Source organism: Musca domestica, unplaced genomic scaffold (assembly GCF_030504385.1).
Source record: "Musca domestica strain aabys unplaced genomic scaffold, Musca_domestica.polishedcontigs.V.1.1 58, whole genome shotgun sequence".
NCBI lineage: Eukaryota > Metazoa > Arthropoda > Insecta > Diptera > Muscidae > Musca > Musca domestica.
The window spans coordinates 1,991,876-2,016,530 of NW_026712360.1; the positions used below are offsets into that span (position 1 = coordinate 1,991,876).

Here is a 24,655-nt window from a genome sequence, read left to right on the forward strand (position 1 = left end):
GCAACGAAAATATTGTATAAGTGGTTAAAACTATGGCATGTTCCCATGGTAGAAGAATAAAGGTAGACGCATCATTTGAACATAGATATGTCAAAAATTTTTAAAAGTTTTTTTTTTTTAAGAAATAAATTTTTTATGTTTTATTATACGACGCCAATCGAAGGCTGTTATGATATACTTTTCAACAATTTTTATGAATTTGAATAATTGTTTATTTAAAATTTCAAAATTGGTTTGACAGTTCATTGTCCCAGCTGCTGTGTCGATGCGACTACCTTTATTCTTCTGCTAATGGTATGTTCTAGTTTTGTAATTTTCTTCGACATCACAATCGGTTATCGTAGTAAAAACTTTTACATTCTTGCAGATCTGGAACAGACCACTATTGTCGTAGAGGGGCCTAAAGTTGACGGTGCCTATTAATTTAAAATTATAAGGGGAAACGACGGCAGGATTCGATTGCGGCTCAAAAAGTAGGCCATTCGAAGACTTCATGCTGCTTATGTACTCACACCTTTATGCTAGGAACACAATTGGAGCGAACGACGAATTTTTTCGCGGCGTATGTTCGTCGTCAAAAATAAAACACATATGTGTATATGGAAGTGCACACAATCACGGCACCGGCGAAAATTTCGTCGGTCGCCGCGAACTCAATTAGCTTTATTTCTATTTCATACGCCGGCGACCAGCGAACAAAACAGTACAAGGTGGCCATACTTGTACGAATTTTATGTGTTTTAGTAAATAAAGTTACTTTTTACTTTAAAATTTGTTATGGTCACTCTACTATCTGTTACTCGTATAAAAAAAACATAATTAATTTGTTTATTTATTTGTGTACTTGCGCCTGAGTGAAGATGGATATCAGTGAATTTATAATAGAGAAGATGGACATAAGTGAAATTATAATAGAGAACGTAAAGAATTATGTGTTCTTGTATAATTCATTGTAGTCAACAAATGAGCAAAAAGTAAACAACTTCATCAGCTGTTTTATAATTTCGTCGGTATTGTGTTCCTTACGACGAATTTTCGCGGCTCATTTTGTCGCCGCGTAGGGCGAAATTCGTCGTTCGCTCCAATTGTGTTCCTAGCATTATACTTAATATTATTTATGCCATACACATGGTAGAATAAAGAAGGTAATCTTGTGCAGATGTTGTACCAAACGCTTGCCTTTTTTAATTATTATTCTGACAACATCTAGTTGTCAAATTCTAAATTCGTTGTATATTCACAAATGAGAACTAAGTTTCCATGGTACAATGAAACAAAGGTAACCTTATTTCAAATTTAAATGCATTTTCTGTAATTTACCTTTTCAAATTTCAATGCATAAAAAGCAGTTGCCATCTCTGGTTTTGTGTGTATACAATGGATTTATGAATATAGATTTTGACAATGAGATGATGTCAAATGTATAAATTTGAAAAAAAATTAAACATATGTTTACATGACTTTACCTTCATAGTTCTACCATGTAAATTTCAATGAAATTTTGAACTTATTGGTCCGTTCCAGAACTGCTAGAATTTAAAACTTTCCCGATTTCCCCTTTATGATATCGAAAACAAATGTTAAAAACTAGATTCTTGAAGGTTCTGTTTTTGTTTGTTTTGTCAAACCGAGATTTTTAAAAAAAATTCATATTTACATGGCAAAGATAAATGACATATGTAATGCTCCTAGTCATTAAAAAAAATCCCATCATGTTACGAATTCTACACTGCATACCCTAAAGAAAGCTTGATTGTTGTAAAAGTAACATTTCAAAACAAAATCACTTAATACCTCCCTCTTATTTAATCAACGTCAACAAAGTGCAATGATAGTAGATTATTATTTTACCGGTCATTTCAAAATGTGTTAGCGCAAATGCATGCACAACAAAACCGACAGAACCATAGAATGTTGTCTAATATTTTATTAATATTAGCAGCGTGTGTTATCACGTATCAATTATTCATCTGTCCAAATGTCTATCACTTTAATTGTTTGCTATTTGCATTTGACACTGCTTCGCAGTTACTTCGTCAATTGCATATTGCAAAACAAGAGGAAAACAAAACATTGTGTTTATTTGTTTATTACATCATGTAAAAATTACACGCATACGTATATGTGGGTGTGTGTGCAAATAATAGTAATTCCAGAGATAATCTCATCAAAAGAATGTATTGAGAATTTAAAATTTAGCAAGTCATGTTATAGGTATATAAAAACTGGTTGAGATAACTCAGCAGTCAATAAACTATCTTTTTTAAAAATTGTGAATTGGCCAATTTTACCAATGCATTTACTTGAAACTCACCTTCTTCTTCCGTTGGTTTAACAATTTTAAAACATCTTTATTTTCGGAATCGCAGATGTAAATGTTTTTTGTTTATGGCGCAAAAATGGTTTTGTTTGTTTTGACAAATCAGCTGATTGTTTGCAAGTTTTTGCAAGGATGACTGTTTTATTTTCACAGCTTGAAATGGAAATAAAACTACCTATCTCTCTAAGAAAGAAGTTTTTAGACAATTCCTGCAGGAAATGCAACCAGACGCACTTTATGGCATTAGCTTTCATTTAAAGACATGGTAAAATTCGAGGGAACACAAACTACTATACTTACTTCTTACTATTAGACGCATCTGATTGGCTTTTTTACTAGATTTCCTTTCCCGTACTTTCCGGGCAAAGCGTTTCCCTCAGAGCGAATGTAAAATTCCTCTTTTTTTACTAGATTTACCAATAAAAAAATATAGCAACAAAACATTTATTTATTATTGGCATCAAAATTCTTGAAATAGAATATACGTGATAAAATAATCAATAATATATAATACATAATTTCCTTAGGAAAATTATTAAACTTCAAAGAAACTAGGAAAGGTGAAAATCTATACTGGAGCCTTAAGGTGAGAATACATAAAACATTTTTTGACTTTCTTAAGTCAACAAAGGAGGCTTAGGTTGATTTAGTTCGATTTTAGGCCTTACACTCCTTTGTTCTTTTCCAGTGAAACCAGTCAAATAAGCTTTTTATGTATTTTTACCTTTATTTTGTTAAGTAAACAATGTATTTAGGAGGAAGCTTTGTTCTACTTTTTCTAATTGAGATATGACTGAAAGTACGGTATCATTTGCTATTTACTATGTTCTGTAGATTGAAATGCCAATATAAGAACAAGAATACGCTAAGATAAATGTTTCTCTCCTTAATGTGGGGTTTCAAAGTCCAGTTTCTGGATTAAGAACCAATTAAATATTTAATGTTAAAGTTTTAAAAAAACATAACAACGTTGAACGCCTTTCATTTTGGTACCCTGTTAAATTTCCCCCTTTCGATGAAATCAAAACTATCGATAACGCAAACAATCGAAAATGCAAAAAATTGCCAATCACTAGCAAACCAAATTTCTTGTTTGTCATTCTCCAACGAAGGAATACTCCGGCAAATTGTTCAATTTTTTTAAGAATAAATACAAATAATCATGGCTTTGGCTGAAATTTGCAACATCTCCGATGCGCCTTACATGAAAATGCGCAACTTTACCACATCCGATTTGGAGCAAGAAAGTCAACGTTATGTCTCCAATCTAATGAATCCATACGTTTTGCAGGCACCACCATTCGAGAATCCCGTTGAAAATCTAAACAAAATCCAGGCGAGCAGTGATAAGACAGGCATCAAAATTGAATTTGATCATGGTACCACAACATTGGGTTTCAAATACAAGGGAGGTGTTATATTGGCTGTGGATTCCCGTGCCACTGGTGGTCAGTTCATTGGTTCACAGACCATGAAGAAAATTGTGGAGATTAATCAATTCTTGTTGGGCACATTGGCTGGTGGTGCTGCCGATTGTGTTTACTGGGATCGTGTTTTGGCCAAGGAATGCCGTTTACATGAGCTGAGGAACAAGGAACGCATTTCTGTTGCAGCCGCCAGTAAAATTATGGCCAATATTGCACATGAATACAAAGGCATGGGTCTGAGTATGGGCATGATGTTGGCTGGCTATGACAAGAGAGGTCCCGGCCTATACTATGTTGATTCTGAAGGTTCACGTACCCCAGGCAATGTTTTCTCGGTTGGCAGTGGTTCCATATATGCCTTTGGTGTTTTGGATTCTGGTTACCATTGGGATCTAGAGGATGAAGCAGCTCAAGAATTGGGTCGTCGTGCTATTTACCATGCCACTTATCGTGATGCCTACTCGGGTGGTATTGTCCGTGTCTATCACATGACACCCAACGGCTGGATTAATATTTCCAATACTGATTGCATGGAACTGCACTACAAATACGAAGAGGAGAAGAAGAACAAGAAACACTAATTGTAAGGTATATTTTTCTCAGAATTAAATTCTTGTAATTAATAAAACACAATAAGAAATTTGGATTTTTGGTAACCAAAAGTTGTATTATTCTTTTATTGAAATTATTGCAAAACGTCGAGGTGAAACAACAGCATCAAATGCAGCCACAACATAGCTCTGTTGATGGCCATTTTCCAACAAGAAAAGCAGGCGATCCAAAACTATAATACTTTCCAAAACAGGAGCGAAAGTCATGCGTAGCAGATAAAACATGTCTAAATGACTTTTATGATTGACACCTTCGGCAGCAATGGCTGTTATTCTTTCGGGGGATATAACTTCCAAACAGGGATGCTTCTTTTTACACAGTTCTACATATTCAGCGAAATTGCTGAATTTTCGCAATTTACCAACTTGAACGGCATCTTTCATTTCCGGAAAAGCTTCACAAACCAGTATCTCAAACAGAGCTCGGTAGAGTAGGGAGATATTTGGCAGTTCTTTACTGGTTTTGGTACGATCTGTCGATTGTACGGCCAACATGCGAGCATTTCTTCCCAAAGATAAACGTTTCTCTTGCAGGTATGAACTCAAAGGAAACCCAGTTTCTGGATTCATGTCCAGTATATGTTTGTTGCCAAAGAATTCCTGTCCAGAGTACATTTCTTTTAGCAAATGATAGCAACAGCCAATGTTGCAGAGAATTTTGCATTTTTCTTGATGATGAAATAATTTTAAACAGGCGGATGCAAGATTACCACACGTGTGTAGACCAGTCAAGCACACCGCGGTTTGTTGTTCAGGTAATTCGGGGAAATAATCATGAATTAGACCGGCTATATCGAGGTCTGTAGTTATGAATTTCTCCACTGTTTTATAATTGTCGGAGTCTGTAACATTGGGGTTGGTGTTGTCGTTTGTCTTTTGTTTTTGTCTTCCCCGTCTTGGTGGTGTTATGCCCTTTGACTCCAATTCTGCTCTATCTTTAAGACCATTCCAAGCTTTCTATAAAAAAGTTGTTAAGTTGTAATGGTTGAAATGGACTGAGGAAATTTGGCTTACTTTTAGTTTTTTGTTTCTTTCCATGGCATTTTCGGTATTCGAGGGATTGCTGTCTATACCCAACACATTGTAGCCATATTCCAAAGCCAAGCGTGAAGATAAATAACCTTTGCCGTCTCCTGCATCCACAATGACTGCATTATTGCCAGCCTCGGTACCCCGAATTAAGTCGTTTATTAGATTGGCTGTGATTTCAACCTGTATTAGTTGGAATTAAATGTAGATAAATGTTTAAAAATACCCAGAAATTCTTTGGCATACCTCATGTCGCTTCTTTTCACTTAAAAATTCCTTAATGCTAATTGGATTTTGGGCCTGTTCCGTACTGAGTTTTGACAGTACACATTTGGCCAGATCATCTTTTGTTAATAAAATTTCGTTAAAACTCTCAAGGCACTGGGCCTGGGTTCGTTGAATAAATGCTGCGGTTTCGGTGAATTTTGTGTTTGCACTGAATGCCTCCGCCCAAAAAACTGATTCAATACATTCATGTATGGCTTCAGAACTTTGTAGCTCCTCCTGTATTTCATTGGGCACAAAATTGGTCCAATGATTGTCAGTTATAAAATTGACCATGTGACAGTTTACCCATGGCCAATAGGGTTCCATGAACTTTAAAATGGCATCGAGACGTTTACAGATTTGCGGAGCTGACATTTTTAAAAGGATAAATCTTTCTTTTCTGCTTTGCCAGCTTCTGTCGATGTAGAACCTTTGGCACGTCCGGTTAACACGAGTAGTTTCTTATTCAGAATTCTAATATTTTCCACGGCACCAATAATATCAGCTTCCGGGTCGTTGTCCCGGGGGAATGATTCAATGGATGTACGCAATTGTTCAAGGCAACGTTTTACACGTTCAGTGTGTGTTTCCTGTTGTTGAAGAGCTACAACCCGACCAAATATCTCTGCCAATTCTTCACCCAGCTGTATTCCTTGGGCATAACCGAGTCTATAGCCTTCGTCGTTGCCTTCTTGACAGCCAATGGCAAAGCCCTCCTTATAGCTGGCCTCCACTAGATGATTTTCTGCGAGTGTTATATCGTCAAAAAGATCATTAATATCACGTTCCTCGTTCCCGCTGGCCGTGGACATTATTTTGTTGGGGAGTCAACGTGTAATGACCGCACAAGAAAGAGTTGTAGATGTAAACATAAACAGCTGTTCTTGCTGTAATCGATATGCAAGATATCGATAATCTATGTGCCAGGCAACCGTTTTTTCATAGATATTTAAATTATGTGATTGAATGGAATAAATAAAAATTAATACAAACTTTAAAAAAGAGAGAAGAAGAGTTTTCGTTAAGTAAAATACCATAATATAAAATGTAATATTTACCAGCAAAATTATCGTGTTAAGAACGATTTATACCAGCCTCTCTCTCTCTCTTCAGTAAAGACTGTAGTTTTTCGGAGAGAGGGACGCCTAAAAAGCGCCAAATATCTCATTCATCATTGAAATAAATAAGAATTTGAAATGGATATTTCCATGAATATTTTTCACTTGTTCCTCTGGTAATAATTATTAAAGTACTATAATTAAAAATCGGGTAATATCAGAAATTGTTTTTTTAATTTAATGTCTTTCATATGAAACGGAGTCAAAATTTCAACCACCCCCAGTTTTGGTTGGAAGGTTAAAGGACCTGAGACATGGAACTTGTTCGTGTGGTTTGAAAGTATCCCTTACCCCCACAAACAAATGACTTTATTTCTAATCACTAGTATTTTTACATTTTTCTTTTTATGGCGTGGGAACTTATCTATTGATTGATTGTTAATATTCAAATGGAAAATTGTATCAACTGGTGGCAGTATTTTTTTATGATAAAATAATTACTTCAGTATATGTGTCTAGCCTTCAACTGAACTCGTCCCACTTATCAGACAAACATGGGAGAATTTAGGAAAACAAACAGATGGTTGTCCAATTGTAGCGTTTTTATTTAGAAGGAAAATTGATTGGAATAAAATACACAATACACGAAAGAACAAAAGCAGTTCCTAAGTAGCAAGATGGATGAGGAAATATCATGTTATCGTAACCACATTTCACCAAAAAAGTTTAGTTTATTTCTCTGGTGAAGTTTTGTGTGTGCGAATTTCGAATATTTGACTCAAAATATGAATGTTAACAAAGGTCATGGTTTTCGAACTAAGTGCCACTTAATTGGATTATGTGTATTTTTGGTATAATAAGTTGGCACAATGTCCTTTGTAATCAGATAGGCAGAACAATTTAACATTGTTTGGCTTTTCAACTAGCTTTTATTTGCAATAGGTATTTTTACATACAAACAATTATAGGGTTATTGCATAGGTCAGATACATATGTTCTACAATTTCTAAAAAAATAACTATTTCCAAACCGTCTTCTACCGAAAAGAGAAAGGCATTTGGAAATGTAATTTAATTTCATGGAGTATTCAGGAAATCGAACGTTTCATATATTTTTTCAAAATTAGTTATTTTTGAATATTTGTTGTATTCACATCAGCAAATCTTTGTTGGTTAAAAAAAATTTAATTGAACTTATTTTATATTATTTTTTTCTTAGTACAACAAAAACAACAACACACTGTTGCGGTTTCCATAGCAATAGGGCAACGACACATTGCCCCTTGTCCTTTCATGTTAATACCTTCCGTTTTTGTTTAGGATAGAAGTGAACCAGTAAGAATAGTTTTCATTGATTTGTGACAGGACGTGGACGTGTTTCGACGCTCATTGGACTTTAAAGAATAAACAACAACAAATTTAAAAAAAATGGCATCGCCTGACCCATCAACAACCCTAACACCATTAACATCAGTGCCATCATCGGCACATAATCCCAGAGCTAATGTATTTATTATTGTTAACTTGGGCTGTGAAATGCTTTTTGTGATTGATCAACGTTTGCAGGCCCAGAAGATTGCCAAAGAAAAGTCAATACAAGGTAGAAAATTCATATTTTTTCAAAGAAAATTAATAACTTCTTCTCCTTTACAGTCCTACATGACATAACATCGGTTTTGTTGGAACCGAAATTCATCAATTCCCTTATTGTGGGCTCTACAACTACGGGAGGCCAATGCCTAAGCGAAGAACATTGTAAATTCATGCTTAAAGATATTGCCACCTGCTCGCTAATGCGCCTGGATGATGTATCCATGGGCAAGCTATGGAATTTAATGACCATGATTTATAAATGGCAATTGTTTCACACCAAATATCAATATCAGCTAATGGATATAACCTTTCGCCACTTGGCCGGTGTCAATCAGTTGTATCCAAATGAAAAACACTCACAAATAATTGACGTGGCCAAAAATACTCTATTGGATTTTTGGAATTCCTGTACAGATGAGGAACAGAATAACATCTACTACACCAATAAGCTGTGGCTGGAGGCATTTCATACGAAAATATCGCTACTAATACGTTTGGGTTTCCAGGCTCTGGATGGTACATTTTTTGTCGATGTGGACCAATCATATTTTAATGAATTTAAAGAAACAGTTGGAGATAATATCTATAACAAAAGTAGTGAAATTGCCCAGCTGAGAAAACAAGAACTAGCACCAATGTCCACATCGGCAAGTTGTGTTAATCAATTAGCCGATATGTTGAGTTATGCTCCGGGCCCTACAGGAGGAACAGCTGCTGGAGCAGTGGGAGGCATGGATTCGGAAGACTTTAAGCCCTTGCATTACAAAGAGTTCCAAAAACAATTCGAAAAGAATCTACAACAATGCAATATTCTATTCGAAGATTTGGATGTAAATTCCCAAAATGCCACACAGAGTGAGAGAAGCGGAGGTGGATTTGTTAATCTAAATGCCACCTATAATCGCCAGCACTTGGAGACATCACGACCGGCATCTTCTTCCTCCATTCCAACGCAACGACAAATGCCAACAAATGATAGTTTCAATAAATTAAATTTATCTTAAATTTGCCATTGGACCCTAAGTGAAATCTACATTGTTAGGTTTTTAGATTTTTTTTTTTGTTTTTTTCAATTCGTTATATTTTTTCCTTTTTGTTATTTTACAATTAACGAAATTGTTTGCTGTTAGTATTACACAAGAGGTGGCTGAAGAGTAGAAAGAGAAAATTAATTAAAAAAATCAAATGTAATTATCTTATTCTTTTGCAAATAATTAATATTTAAAGTGTTTTTGAGTGGAAGATTTTCTTTTTTTTCAATTTAAACAAGACAAAGAAAAAAATAATCGTTACGATTTACAAATGGTTTACTTATGTCATAAAAAAATAATAATAATAAAAAGTCGTATATATGTATGTTAAAGCGAACAATTACTGTGTATATGATCGTACTTCCGAAGCAATGCAACGCAGTGTTAGAAGTGTAATAATTAAGGAAACACATGAATAATGTTTTGTTATTTGTTTTTGTTTCTTTTAAAAAAGACTACATGCAAAGTTGTTTCTTCTTTTTTCTTTTTCTTTTTTGTTTCTATGTGATCGATGCGAAGTTTTTGATATATGTTGCTTGTTCTCTTCTTCTCCTTGAAATACGTTCACGTATTTTCTTTTTTTATTGTAGATTTTCAAACCTACGTAAGTATTTTCTTTAGGGTTCTTATGGTTCTGTTCTAAAAGAAATGCTTGGCTGCGTTTTTTTGTTTTGTTCAGGCATTTATTTGTTTTTGAACTTCGGGTTTAACTTCGGTGGCATTGGTTTTGATATCAGCATTTAATGACTCCTCAAGATCTTCTTTTATGGCTCTATACTTTGCTTCGGAGGCGTCCCAAAAGTTGGCACTTTGATTCATCTTCGCCTTCAAAGGAACAGCATCCACTAAAATGTGCAAAGCCATTTTTAGATATTCTTCGGCAGAGCTAATTTGATGGCAGGGATAATTGTCACCGTGTTTTGTCAGAAATTCACAATATTTGCGATAGTTCTTCAAGGCAAAATTAAAGTCATATGCTATGAGATTTGCCGTGTGAGTTTCATCAATGACATAGGGTACGAACATTTTGCGTTGCAGTTTTACAAATGTTGGATAATCATTTTCGCAGGCCTCACATTTACAGGTGAAACGATATTGTATGGAAAGGGTTTCGATGCGTTTTGATTTGGGTAAAATGGCAAAGTGGGCTCTGCAGAAGAGAAAAATACAATTACAATTCAATTAACAATGAATGGCTATCTTTCAACTTACCCATAATTATCGTAGAGCACCCCTCCAGCTTCTATGGGACGAAAAACAAATACATACGCCTTACAGCCTTTATATATGCGCACAATATTCGGAGCACAAGAATGATTCAACAATGACAAAAAGGCAAACGCTCCCGATGAATGTGTTGTATCGTCTTTAGTCTCATTCACCTGCTCCACCAAATCAATGCCATGCATATTCGAGGGTGATGTCTGCAAATGTCTAAACAGCAATTCTGTAAAGAAGTTTTCGCCCTCTTCGCCGCCCAAATACTCCTTAAGGGGTGTAAAATTGATCATAAAGTGCTTAAGCACGGCACACACAACAGAACGTTGAAACAGATCCGATACGGAACGCAGATGTTGATTGGTAACAAGGCCATGTATGGCCCTATAATGTTCCTTGGCTGTGAAATTATTATAATCCAAATCAAAGGCAGAACGATTCTGGTTATCCGGATCTTCACAGAAGGCCATTAACTCTTCGATGGTAGGGAACAATTCCAAGGCTGACAAACATACACGCAGGGCAATGCCATGTATCTTATTGAACATGGTTTGAAGGAAATCTATGACAGGACATTCGTATTTGTGAAAAGTGTTTACGGCCTTTTCCCGACATTCTTCCGAACAGAACATTACGGAACAACAATTTTCACAGGGTATTAAAGTGAGATAGTTTTCCACTTTGCAAGTGGCGCAGCGTATATAGCGCATGGGCGGCAGTAATGTTGAACAGAAGGGTTCCTCAGTGGCAATCAAATCCCCCACGGCCAGTTCACGATTCGTACAAACGTACCGACCCTGGTCGGCTGATTCTCTCAATTCCAAACAGCTGGCAATATTGGGCACTTGTGGATGTCGCTCGAATTCCATTTGAAAATCATAGGGCTGAACATCGGGTGGTTGAGTTTCCAGAAGTTTACGACAATCTTTTTCACGTTTATCCAATTTATGCATCAGTCTGGCTGGATAGTTTGCTTTGCGAGCCAATTCAATGTTTTCCAAGCACTCTTTGTAGCGTTTCCATTCGAATAGTACAGCCGAACGATTGGCATAACCAATGGCTATATTCTCAGAACCCGGTTCGGAATAGCAAATACTTTTGTTGTACAATTCCAAGGCCTAAATGAGATAAAAGAATATTAATGTGCGTGAAATTTGTATTTATTTCGACTGCATTACCTGAAAGTATTTTTTGTTCTTCAATGAGAACTGTTCATTTCCCAGCATACGATATTCCGAGCTGCGCTTATTCGATTTCTCTTCCCGTAATTTTACATTTAGCCGAATCTTTTCAATATATTTGAAATCCTTTAAGGCGTGTAGTACAAAGTTTACCTGGGAATATAAAATAAATAAAATTAATAACTATATTTTCTACTTCTTTGGTTGAGAGGAATTTTTATGCACGTCGCACTGTCTAAATATATAAGGAATTTTGATCTATCCCAACGAACAAATTTAAAAATAATCAATAAATTTTCTAACCCCACATTTGGTTATGTGCAAGCAATTTTGTTCTCTATTATTATTTATAAATCTCACCTTCGAATGATTTTCTTTTAATTCATTAAATTTGCCGGATATAATGCCAATAAGTTTCCAGTCATTTAGCTTTTTGACCAAATCATCGCTAACATCATACACATCCATTTTGTCCATTTTGATTGCAGCTTTATTTGCGCCACCGCAAATGCATGCACTGCTACACGTTTCACTACTCTTGCTTGTGGGAGGTCTGGGATTTGTAAATACGTCCTTACTCTATGTTAGATAACCTGTGTCAAAACAATACTTCCACACGGGATCAGGAATCCAATGCGTCACTTTTTCTTTCTTGCCCGATTGCAGTACTGTTTATTTGCTTATATATGGTGTTTTTGCAAGCAGCAGATTCAAATGTTCAGGATTTTTCTATGGCCTGCTGCTGCTGCCTAGTGTTTCTCTTCTTTGCCGACCGACAATCCACAATCCGGCCAAACACTAGTGAGCATTTGCTTTAGTTGTTTATGGGCGGCTCCCACTGTTAGATTAATAAAATCGTAAATTTCTTATAGCACCTGTGGTAACTAATTGTCAGAGTTATTCTATTTTAACTATTTTAATGTTTAACATATAAAAAAAATTAAAAAACCCAATTCCACTCAGATAACGTAGTGGGACAATATTTTCGTCGGCGGCGAGCTCATCACCACACGGCGGCGGAGAACTGTCAGCTATAACGGCGATGCTGATGTTTTGCTGCAGATCAGAAGGAAAATAAATAAGAATAGAATTTATTTTTCAGAAATATCAAAATGTTTTGAAATTTTAATAAAATCTTGTATTAATATGTCGACGCGCCATACTTTCTCCAGGTGCTTGGTGGAGATTTTCATCCGACACAACCGGCGGCGGCAAATACCTGAGAAAGTAGTGATCGCCGATTAAAATTTTTCACTAGGAGTAGGGTTACGTAGGTCGACAACGCACTAAACGATTTGTCTCAGCAATCGCCTTGATAAGTCAAAATTAACACATGTAAAGTTTCCATTCTTTCCAAAAAAACAAAAACTTTCTTTTCTTTTCTTTAAACATACCCCGTCTGTTTACAAATAAAAATGTCAGCAAGATTAATTGTAAAAAAGTAGTTAAAATGAAAAATGCTTTACTATTTTTTGTCATGATTTTTTGGCGGATATATTGTTGTACAACAAATCGTAATAAAACAGTACTGGTTGTTGGCTAAAACACCAGTTTTTTTTTGTCACAAAGTTTACTTTATTCTTGCCATAAACCATGAAAGTACTCCAGAATTTTGTACTGTACAAATCGTATTCGAATTAAAGCATGATGTGTTGTCCGCCAGTGGCTCCAAATATATCCAGCAGGAGTTAAACAGGATAAAACAAAAAATATTTTTTTTATAAGGCATATAAAGGTCTGATTACGTTTATTTTGGGGCCTTTAGGATAGATTCTCTGTTGAAAAATTATATTTTAATCGTCTCAGCATTTTTATGATTTTTTGAGTTCACCTTAAAAAATGTAAATTATTTATTAAAACATAGAGTTAATCTTGATCCCATACACACTTTTTTCAAATTCTCTTAAATCCAAATAGAAAAACCCATGCGTGATATCAAATATGTTTACTAGTATTATTTTCTCGCCACATCCCTACCCAGCATGGCAATAATGTTTACCAATATTTATCCCATTGGCAATATAGCTGCTGCTATTGTCGTTAACATCTATGAAACAAAATATTCCGTATACGACTTCAGGCTAGAAAACTTTTTTTTTTCGTAATCATTACAGAGTACCTAGTTACGGCGTGTGTATGCTTATGAATGTATGTTTTCGAACAGGAACAACCACAACAAAAAAAAGGGAAACAAAATCAACTGTTGCTCCTGTTTATGAAATATCAAAGTTCAGGCGTGTGCATATCATGAAGCTTTTAAGGCTGTATGTACTGTTTGCATACAATTTCCAAAATTCAAATTAACTGCCTCGTATAATTGCAGAAAAGTAAAATTGTCAGTGTTGTCCTACAAGGGCCTTAATATGAAAAATGGTTTAAAGACTGTTCAATGAATGCAAGACCATTGTAGTTTACAAAGCCCTCTTGAAGCTTATTTTTGTACATAGACGATATTATTTAGCTCCTTCAGTACGTAGAAAAAATCTATCGACCTTTTTGACACTTGTCTGGAATTGACACCTCTGCTTGAAAATATAAACATGTTCCTTGGTGTGTGATGTTTCACTCTCCCTCTATTCCCTTTTTCTTTCTCTTCATTATCTGAACTCATTAATCCATTAACAATTTCTGATGGCTCAATTATGACTTCGAGAGCATGTCTCTTTTCTGCTGTCCCTCCGCCTCTTCCTCTCTCTCTTTTTCGTTCAACTTACCTCCAGTAATCCATTAACATTTTCTCTGATTGCTCAATTAAAAGAGAAAAAAAAAACGTATTTTCATAATTAAGAAATAAAAATGTATACATTTTTTAAAGTTGAAATTGCTTCCACATTTTCTTTCATTATCTCGATGTTGTGTTGTTGCAAGCAACAGTGTTGAAGGGACATGGCTTTAATAAATATTTATGCAGTAGAGCAAGTTATGTCCTTGTTTCTTTTTTTTTTTCGGAACAACTATAGCAACAGCTGGGTCCTGTAGTTAAACCAGCAACAATGTAATGAGTGTAAAATACATGGAGCAACACAACCATGTTACATTATTTATATAGTTTTTGTTGTTGTGTTTATTTTCGAAGGATTCATTGATTGTGGTTTTTAGTTTCAAGCAGATGCTACTGAAGTTAGTTATTTTTTTAAACAAGTTGAAATTGTCAAGAATGATGTGGCTTTAAGTTGGTGACAATGCGGACGGTGTGAACATAGCATAATAATAATGTGCTTCAACAGATTTTGTCAAATGTCAAAAATTGCTTAAGGTGAGAATACATTAAACGCGTTTTTTGAATGGTTTAAGTCATCGGCTTAACATAGTTCGCTTTTGGTCCTACACTCCTTTGTTCTTTTCCGAAGAAGCCTGAGATGCCAGTCAAAAAAAGTCGTGTATGCCACTACTGAAATGTCGTACATGTATCACACGATGTGTGCAACTTCTACATGTGGAAACCCTTATATTTTTGGGATTGGACCAATAAAAGCTACGTTATGAAGATTTTTAACTCAATTTGTTCTATGCCGGCAATTTTTTTTAAAAATTTTCTTTTTAAATATAGCATTGTGTTGGCATTTTATTGGAGAAAACAACCCCAAACTAATTCAATTTAACTTTAATTAGAAGAAAAATACAAGACCTTCGTCTTCTTATCTTTGCATTCTTGCCTGAAACTCATAAAACTTTTGTGTTTTTAACTCATTTGCCTTCACTTTTGTGCGAATAGGAGTCTCGGGTTGCAGGCGTTGCTTTCTGATTTATTTTTTTCCTCTCATCCTCCATCTTCTTCATGTTTGTTGTTTTTGTGTTGTTTAATAAAGTCAAGCATTAAAATTATGTTTTGCCATTATCAAGTAAATTAACAATGGAATTATGTTACTCAGGCGTTGAATACAGCCTTGTCTAAACCTCCAACATTTTGAATGGAGTTTACCTGGACTGGGCTTGATGAACAAAATATGCAACAAGTGAATTATAATTTACATAAATGCCGCAGCTTTTTACCAACTCCCACCTCCTTCGTGGCGTGGGCAATCTTGCCACCCGTAGAAAAACAACAAGGAGCCTCGTTACCAAATCATAAACATCTATCATTAGATAAAGGGAATAAGAGTATGTCCAGTGAAACTTTTGGTTGGAGTAATTTTTACCAAAAAACAAAGAGTTTTTGAACAAGGTTGTACTGTTTATATGGCACAATAAGAAGCTGTTCTTTAAAATCATACTGGAAGCAGTGGATTTTATTTGACGTATATATTATAAAATCTGGATTCATTGAGTGTGAACGTACTTTAAGAAAGATACATAAACATATAAACCTAGAGTAATCATTTTTACGCTGCATGGTAGAAAAATACAGGTAGATGCATCAACGCATGGGAACATAAATATGTCAAAAAATGTTATATGTCTTTTCAAATATAAGTGGATTTTTATATGTTTTCTTATACAACGTCATTCGGAGGTTATTATAATACGCGTTTTTCAACAATTTTTACAAATTTAAATAATTTTTAATTCAACATTTTCAATTTCAAAATAAGTTTGACATTTCATTGTCCCAGCTGCTGTGTCGATGCGTCTACCTATATTTTTCTACCATGAAACGCTGTATACATATAATAAATCCAGCAAATTTTAACTGTCAATGCTATTAAGTATGTGTCAAATGAAATACAATGGGATTTAAGGCTTTTTACTGTGATTTTTATCACAAAAATCATTTTGACAGTTAATCTAATTAAAAATAGAGTACTTTATCATAATGGCATTCGTACGGTGATTCTTATGGTAAAATTAAGAAGGAAAAGTCATTCTAATAAGCATATCCATCTCTACATTTTCTGTAATTTACCTTGTAAAATTTTACTTCATCAAAATTAGGTTTCCATCTCTGATTCATGTATATACAAGGTATTACTAAATACACATTTTGACAATAAGATGTTGTCAAAAGAATAATTTTGAAAAAAAAAAAATTGTAAACATATGATTACATGACTTTACCTTCTTAATTCTACCATGTGATTCCATTAACAATTAGCATTTTGAAAGGCAATCTGATGAGCAGGTGTGATATATGGAGCTGATCAAAAAAGAAGGATGTGATTCAAAAATCACAATTGAAAAGCCAAATAAATGATAAGTTGGAACTAAACAAATTTTGACATTTTGTCCGATTTTAAACCTTCATAATTTATACAATGAGCACAATTTGCTGTCACCTTGATGTCTTTTAAAAAATCATGAATTTATTTAAGGTGGGAGTACATAAAAGTCATCGGCTGGCTTTTTCGTTGAGTAAAGTTGTAAGTACATAAGAAGATTTAAGTCATGGCTAGGCATATTTTGTGACATTCCATGAAGGGATTACAGAGCCGCACTAAATTCCTGCCGTCGTTTTCCATTATAATTTGACATTAATATGCCTTGCCACGACTTCAAGCTTATTATGTACTTGCACCTTAACAAAGGAGTTTTAGGTTGACTTAGTTCGATTTTGGCCCTACGTTCCTTTATTTTTTTTTTCGAGGAAGCCAGTCAAAAAAGCTTTTTATAAATTCTCATATTTATTTAAAACCAGCATTAATTCTACAAAGTCCTTCTGCTGCCGAGAACATATTTAATTAGAAAGAAGATTCATTTTGAAGGGATCTATAGGTGCATGTTGCCAGCTACGAATTTAATTAGAAAGAAAATTCAATTTGTAGAGAACTATAGGTGCATATAAAGTAAAGAACAAATAATCGTAGGAAAATTTGCGAAAATGTAGAATAAGGAAAATTTACATCATTATCGGCTATATGAAATAAACGAAAGATTGTTGACAATCATTGTAGAAGAATTCAGTTAGATGCATTAACGCTTGGGAACATTAATATGTCAAAATTTTTTTCAAAGGTTTTTTAAAAAATAAGTATTTTTTTATAAGTATTCCTATTTGACACCTATCGGGGGTTGCTATGACATGCATTTTTTAAAAAGTTTTATAAACTTGAATAATTTTTCATTCAAAACTTTCAATTTCAAAATTGGTTTGACAGTTCATTGTCAGAGCAGTTGCGTCGATGCGACTACCTGTATTCTTCTAGCATGTTGCCAATGTAGCCTAAGGATACGTTTACACTGGAGTTCATTGCCGTTATAATTAACCAAATTAAATTTTACTATGAAATTTTCTTTATTTTATCCATGGTAGAAGAATATAGGTAGATGCATCGACACAGCCGCTTGGACAGTGAACTGTCAAACCAATTTTGGAATTGAAAATTTTGAATGAAAAATTATTTTAATTTGTAAAAATTGTTTTAAAATGCGAATTATAATAACCTCCGAATGCCGTCATATAAGAAAACATATAAAAATCTTCTAATATTTGAAAATATATTTAAATTTTTGTGACATATCAATGCTCCCAAGCATTGATGCATCTACCTGTATTCTTCTGCCATGATTTTATCATTGACTTATACTAGGTTTACATGCAGCACATTTTGTCATTAAAAGACCACGAGATTTGTACGATTAGCATTTTTCCAGATTACTAGATCTTTCCATAGAAAATCATGAAATCTTCTATATTTCGTCGCTGGGCAATGCGTTTCATTTGCAAGAAAACATAGTTTATTCGCCCTTCAAAAATTCCCGAGAGGGGAAAATGGCAACATTCTACCCTTCCCATGTGTCCAGGGCAATTTGTTGTGCTGTATTAAATTTCTGGCAAGTAAACCTCTGGTACTCTGGAACCTAACATTTTTTATTTTAACAACTTTTTCCTTGTTGTTATTTATGTGTATGAAAATGGAGATAATGAAGTAAGCAGCGGAATAATAGTGCTGTTGTAACAAAGAACACACAAAAAAACGGAGCAGACGGTAAATAACCCAGAATGAAAGTGTTAAAGTGTAAATTATGAAAGGGACAAAAAGGTAAGATGGAGGACGGAAGAAGATGATGTGTAAAGGAAAATCGAGTGGGAGTGAGGAATTTTATGTCGGGGCAAATGATAGAAGACGTAAAATGACCTGAGCTACATTATTGGGATATTGTTTCATATAAAAGCTAGAATTTCAGCAAAAATCTTCCAGCCGTTATCCCACACATGAAATACAAGTGTTGTTGAAAATGTTTCCCAAGAAAAAAAATCCCCATGATTATAATAATCATAACCTTTACAAGCAGCGCCAGCGCCAAAAGTGAATTCAATATTTAAATATATGTTATTTAATGTTTCTGCTTTTTTGTTACTTCATTTCTTTGTAATTTCTTCATGGGCTCCGGGGGCTTTTGTTGGTGGCTCTATTCTCTAAAGTGGAATAATTTAAATTTAATACAAAGTAACGTCTAAACAAACAAACAAACCAACCGATAAATGAAGGAGCGAGGAGCGGCAAGCCGAGCCAACGAACAAACGACCAACATTATGGGGCCCCTTGGCACATGGCAATTCGCATTTCATACTTTTTTTCTCTGTACAATATTATAAACGAGTAACAAACCATCAAAGAGTCGGAGTCGGAAAGCGAGACCGGGGAGATGTGGCGGGCAACCAGCATCTTCTTTATTTTCCATATTCTTTTACAATTTAATGGAAATTTACCCTGGAGACTATTAGCAGCTAAGAAACCAGCCACCAAATATAGCCTGGAAAATAAATGCAGGGAAAATCTTTCATGAAAAAAAAGGGGAAGAAAAGGGACAGAAAATGTTTTAAAAAGGGGAGAAAATCAAAAGTCATTATTAAGAAAATTATATAATTTGAACTATAAAATGTTGTATGCGGCTTTAGATATTATTAGATTTTATATTTAAGATAATAATTATGTGTTTACCTTGGCTGCTGGGAAATAAAAAGATAACCGGATAGAGTTGTTGGCTCATTGTACAAAATTCCAGCGTTGCCATATACAATTTAAATTAGATCAAATGCAACTCTAGAGAATTTGTAGGGACATATAGGTGCGTTTAAAGCAAAGAAAAAAAAAATAGAGAAAGGGAAACTAGGCATCGTTGGTGACCCTAAAAAATGCGTAGCGGGAAAATTGTCGTTTTAATTAGTCTTGTTTTTGTTGTGTGAAAGTGGCATTTTTCCTGTAATACAATGTGGTGCAAAAGTAATCCTCCTATCAGAAAATGCCATACATTCTACGATTACCCCTTACGTCAGTTCTGTTTTGACATTTTTATAGTAAACATATGTGAAATACACGTTAATAAACAATGTTACGATACACTGCTCCAGAACGCAGAATATTTGTGACTATTTATTTGGCACAATGTTAATTTCGTAGCAGATTTTTTGGCCGTCCAATCCCTACTGGTGAAACACTGCGACGTTTAGCCGCTCGCCAAAAGATTCTGCCAGGCGTGGCAGACCCCGGAGTATCCGTTCTGCAGAGAATATTGCTGCTGTAGCCGAGGATGTCATGTCAAGCGCCGTTGACATCGACCAGACAATGTGCCACGCAAATGGATATCAGTCAACGGTTTTCGCAGCGAATTTTGGTACAAGATTTGAAGATGTTTTCGTAGGCTAATCGCGTCTAACATACCATCCTTAATCACCATCAAAAATAATCATTAGTGATTAGCGGGTACGTAAATAAGCCAAAAGTACGCTTCTGCACGTGCCACAGTCGATATGCTGAAGGATGCATTTTCTGGGCGCCCAATATCCCGTTTTGGCGATTTGCACTTGTCAGCAAGATCGCCTGATTTCACCGCTCCAAAATAATACAGACACAATAGTCCGACGGATTGGTATTCGGAGATGTTGTAGGCCATTGTGCGTGAAGGGAGGAACCTCATTTTGTAGCCATTTTTGGGTGGTGCGAGCCCTGTTGGAATGTCCATGGTCTGCGGCCAAAATGTTTCCGTGCCCAAGGCTTTAATACACCCTCCAGCAGCGGTATTTATTCTGATGCCATTAATACGACCGGAGAGCGACCATCGGCTGTTATGGCGGCCCAACCCATCACCATGGCTGGCTCATGAGTTCTGGTGGCCAACAGAAGGTGCACATTTGACCTCGGCTGACCTCTTTGGCAAGTAAACACGAGCGGATCATTTTGTTTGTTAACAAACTGCTTGACAACGACGATAACATTTTCTCTTCGGAGAAACCCAAATTCGGCAGTTCACCACTTACGGCCAAGCGAAGCAACTCTTTAGCTCTTTTGTGTCTATATTTTCTTTCTGTTGCGGTGTAAGTTCTTGCACTTTTTGGAATTTCATTGGCTTTACCCCGAGCTGATTTTTCAATATTTGCCGAATGGAATATTGCGATATCTTCAGCTCACGAACCATTTTTCGGCCACTGCAGAGCGGGTTTCGATCAAGTCGATTCTTTATTTTTGGAACCATTTCTGCTGATGTTGCTGTTTTCTTCCGTCCACTACCTTGACGACGGGTTACGCTACCAGTATCAGTTTCACGGTAACGAGCAATGGCACGAGACACAAACATTTGTCTCACATTTCACATTGAAATGCTGGAGTGCTCTAACGATAGCCACTTGCGGGTTTCCAGCCAAATATAAAGAAATCACACTATCACGCTTAAATTTCATCACGAATAACTTTTTTTTCTGAAAAATTCTCACCAAAATGCTTTTGTACGCTTGTAAACAATATAGGGAGCTGTCACTGGAATAATTTTAACAGCTGTCGGACGAGTGGCTTAAAAATGACACCAGTCTAAATTTGGTTGCAGTTTTTTCGTCTCACCCTAGGACTATACGTTTACTGGCAAACTCAAGTATTTTTTCTTCATTTTCTCTAGAAAATGGGATCATTAACAGAAGATGAGGGTATCATGAGGATACTTAAAGAACTTTCGAATGTTGATGATGTAATCGAAGATGATGACGAATCTTTATTTGATGTACCACAGGTGCGGAACATGAAGCAATATCAGAAGTATATGTTGACGAAAATCGCCAAGCCTATACGTCAAAGTGTAAAATAACTTAGAGTGCAGTTTGAAAGCCAGAAGATCACGAAGGCATTCCTTTTGTGCCAGTTTCTGAAAACACAAATTCATTTGGAATTGGGGCGCCGTTCTCACATTTCAATAAATATATAACCGATCAGTTCTTTTCGAATGCATTCTATTATAGAAATATTTATTCACATCGCACGGGACAGATGTCATTCAAATCTTGATATAAAAAAGGGAAACTATAGCAGGATCAATAATACTTATATAAAGTGGAAAGTAAAAACTATAGATGTCTCTGAATGCCGATTTCAAATATATTCAACATTCGGTATTGAACCTGGGTGACAGGTAATTTTAAAATTAGTATTTTTCTCAAATTATGAGATATCAAATGAACTTAGGTACGAAATTTCAGATTTTTATCTCGACAAAAAATTTTGTTGACACTGAACGGGTCAATTAACCTTCTTTGTTCTGCTAAAAATGTCATTAGAAAAATTGGGTCCTGAAATTTTTTTTAAATACAAAACTAGAAACTCTGTTGGTTCTCCAAAAATACTTAATCTATCCATGCTTATATCTCCGATATGTTCCTCCTCTCTCTCTCTCTCTCTCTCTTTAACTTTTGAACTTAGTTCAAAAGTTGGCTTTTTATTTGATTTTTCTCATCTCGAGTGCCAGCTATTTCTGATGCCTCCGCATTTATTCATCCATTTTTATATATACTTTTTATAATGCAGGTTTTCCTGCAATCCGTTTAATTTATAAAAAAACACACAAATATAAATAAAGAAGCAGAGAGGAGAGTGAAAAAATGCAGACATCCGTTTTTAAACGGTTTCCGGAATCAATTTTCAATTTCCTTCCAAGCCAGCCCCCGCACACTCGCACGCAGCTCAGAACTTTTATGCCACAACATTAAAAAAAAAACTGGCTATATTGAGGAAAGTGCATTCCGACAATGATGAAGAAAAATTAAAACAAGAAGCAGTAGTAAAAAAAAAATAAAAATAAATTATGTTCTCTTATGGCAATAAAACAAAATGGAGTCACTAACATAAGTTAACCATTGCAGTTTGCTACTGCTGCTGCTGCATGAGCTGTTGTGGGGATTCTGTATTTACGCCATTTCTGTTGTTGTTTGGTTTTGTTTAAATTTCCTGGCCTGTGGCATCGCATGTGGGTCGTCATTGTTGACCTTTTAACACTTTTCCCCAGCCATCCAAGCATCATATGAACAAGTTGTCCTGCAATCTGCGATACGATGTTATCTTCTCTACTCCTTGCCGTGTCGTAAAATACCTGACCGTGTCTAAGATTTCAATGCCACAGAGCACTCACACTCCCACTTCCATTTGCACTACCCACCCAACCTCAGAAAACTTCGCAGTTTTAAAATAACACACAAAAAAAGTTGAAGGGTAATATAAACGCGAAATCTCATCATTTGATGGGTCCTCACTCGGCTATTTGAAATTTCACTCCGCCACACACTAACAACACCAACAACTGCAACTGTTTGGAAGTGATATTTTAAAAACACCTCTTTTAAGTGTTCGCGTTCGGTGAAGGTGTTTTAAGCTGTGGGTTGTTGGTAGATGATGGCAAGCTAAAAGGTACATCGCCATCATCATTAGAGAGTAAAAAGTTCAGGGTAAAACAAATTACCAAAAATTAAAACAGGGAATGTCAAAAGTAAAACAAGGCGAAGTTGGGTTATTTTGGAAACTTTTCTCGTTTTTTGGGTATTTTTAGTTTTAATTGCGTAGTTATGGAATTTCCCAGTAATTGGAGGCTGTGATTTTGTGACAGTGGGTGGGATAGGATTGTGGCTAGCAATGGTCAGGGCTATTCTCAGATGGGTGTTGAAAAAAAAACTTAAAAGTCTAGGTTTGAACAAAGCCCGTGAAAATTTAAGTTTCAGCAATTGAAAACAAAAAAGAGACTTCAGCAAGTCTTTGAAAAAAATCCTTTCAGATCTGAAACAAATTACGCCAAATTTGTGGCAGAGAAAGTCCTGAAAGAATTTTATAAGAAAAATCTAGTTCTGTTTTTGCCTCTTTGCTAAAAATCCTCAAAAACTCACTTCGTGGCTCCGATGACCCTCGAAGAAATTCCTTAAAAATCCATGTTTATTGCTAAGATGGTCCTTGAGATAAACTGCTTGAGCTCCATGTTTGTGTTTTGGATCCTTAAAAAACAATAAAAAGTCAATGTTATGGCTCAGAAGTTTCTTTGAAAAGTATTTTTCAAAAATCCACGTTAGCTCAGAAGGTCCTTGGAAAAATATTTTTACAAAAATCCAAGTTTATGGCTCAGAAGGTCCTTTGAAAAGTATTTTTCAAAAATCCACGTTTATGGCTCAAAAGGTCCTTGGAAAATTATTTTTAAAAAATCCAAGTTTATGGCTCAGAAGGTCTTTGAAAATATATTCTTAAAAAATCCACGTTTATGGTTCGGAAGGTCCTTGAAAAAATATTTTCAAAAAATCCACGTGAATGGTCCAGTAGATCCCTGAAAAATATTTTTAAAAAATCCACGTTTATGGCTCAGAGGGTCCTTCAAAATATATTTTTAAAAAAATCCACATTAATGGTCCAGTAGGTCCTTGAAAAAATAATTTTAAAAAATCCACGTTTAAAGCACAGAAGGTACTTGAAAAAAATATTTTTCAAAAATCCACGTTTATAGCAGAGAAGGTCCTTTGAAAAAAATTTTCAAAAATCTACGTTTATAACACAGAAGGTCCTTGAAAAAATATTTTTCAAAAATCCACGTTTAAAGCTCAGAAGGTCCTTGAAAAAGTATTTTTAAAAAATCAAAGTTATTGGCTCAGCAGGTCGTTAAAAAAATATTTTTCAAAAATACGTGTTTATGGGTCAGAAGGTCCTTAAAAAAAAATTTTAAAAATCCAAGTTAATGGCTTGGAAGGTCCTTGAAAAAAATATTTTTAAAAAATCCACGTCAATAGCTCAAAAGGTCCTTGAAAAATAT

The 24,655-nt window shown here is 35.2% G+C and overlaps 5 protein-coding genes across 5 annotated transcripts; 2 read left to right on the top strand and 3 right to left on the bottom strand.

Moving 5' to 3' along the window:
- Window positions 1–3,390: 3,390 nt before the first annotated feature.
- On the top strand, window positions 3,391–4,409 carry LOC101899080 (proteasome subunit beta type-5). Its single transcript, XM_005188670.4, has one exon. The coding sequence runs from the start codon at window positions 3,483–3,485 to the stop codon at window positions 4,326–4,328; it is 846 nt and encodes a 281-aa protein (XP_005188727.1). The 5' UTR covers window positions 3,391–3,482; the 3' UTR covers window positions 4,329–4,409.
- On the bottom strand, window positions 4,388–6,029 carry LOC101898899 (probable methyltransferase-like protein 25). The gene is made up of 3 exons (XM_005188669.4): window positions 5,634–6,029; window positions 5,373–5,570; window positions 4,388–5,315 (listed from the first exon to the last, which is right to left on the bottom strand). Exons 1-3 carry the CDS (start codon window positions 6,027–6,029, stop codon window positions 4,416–4,418), a joined length of 1,494 nt encoding a protein of 497 aa, XP_005188726.2. The 3' UTR covers window positions 4,388–4,415.
- Window positions 6,030–6,031: 2 nt separating this feature from the next.
- LOC101898734 (uncharacterized) lies at window positions 6,032–6,855 on the bottom strand. The gene is made up of 2 exons (XM_005188668.4): window positions 6,713–6,855; window positions 6,032–6,646 (listed from the first exon to the last, which is right to left on the bottom strand). Exon 2 carries the CDS (start codon window positions 6,464–6,466, stop codon window positions 6,032–6,034), a length of 435 nt encoding a protein of 144 aa, XP_005188725.1. The 5' UTR covers window positions 6,467–6,646; window positions 6,713–6,855.
- Window positions 6,856–7,886: 1,031 nt separating this feature from the next.
- On the top strand, window positions 7,887–9,316 carry LOC101899601 (uncharacterized). The gene is made up of 2 exons (XM_020038618.2): window positions 7,887–8,311; window positions 8,365–9,316. Exons 1-2 carry the CDS (start codon window positions 8,140–8,142, stop codon window positions 9,306–9,308), a joined length of 1,116 nt encoding a protein of 371 aa, XP_019894177.2. The 5' UTR covers window positions 7,887–8,139; the 3' UTR covers window positions 9,309–9,316.
- A 31-nt stretch (window positions 9,317–9,347) lies between these two features.
- Window positions 9,348–12,718, bottom strand: LOC101899252 (SET and MYND domain-containing protein 4). Its single transcript, XM_005188671.4, has 4 exons — window positions 12,095–12,718; window positions 11,732–11,887; window positions 10,548–11,671; window positions 9,348–10,485 (listed from the first exon to the last, which is right to left on the bottom strand). Exons 1-4 carry the CDS (start codon window positions 12,209–12,211, stop codon window positions 10,011–10,013), a joined length of 1,872 nt encoding a protein of 623 aa, XP_005188728.2. The 5' UTR covers window positions 12,212–12,718; the 3' UTR covers window positions 9,348–10,010.
- Window positions 12,719–24,655: the final 11,937 nt, after the last annotated feature.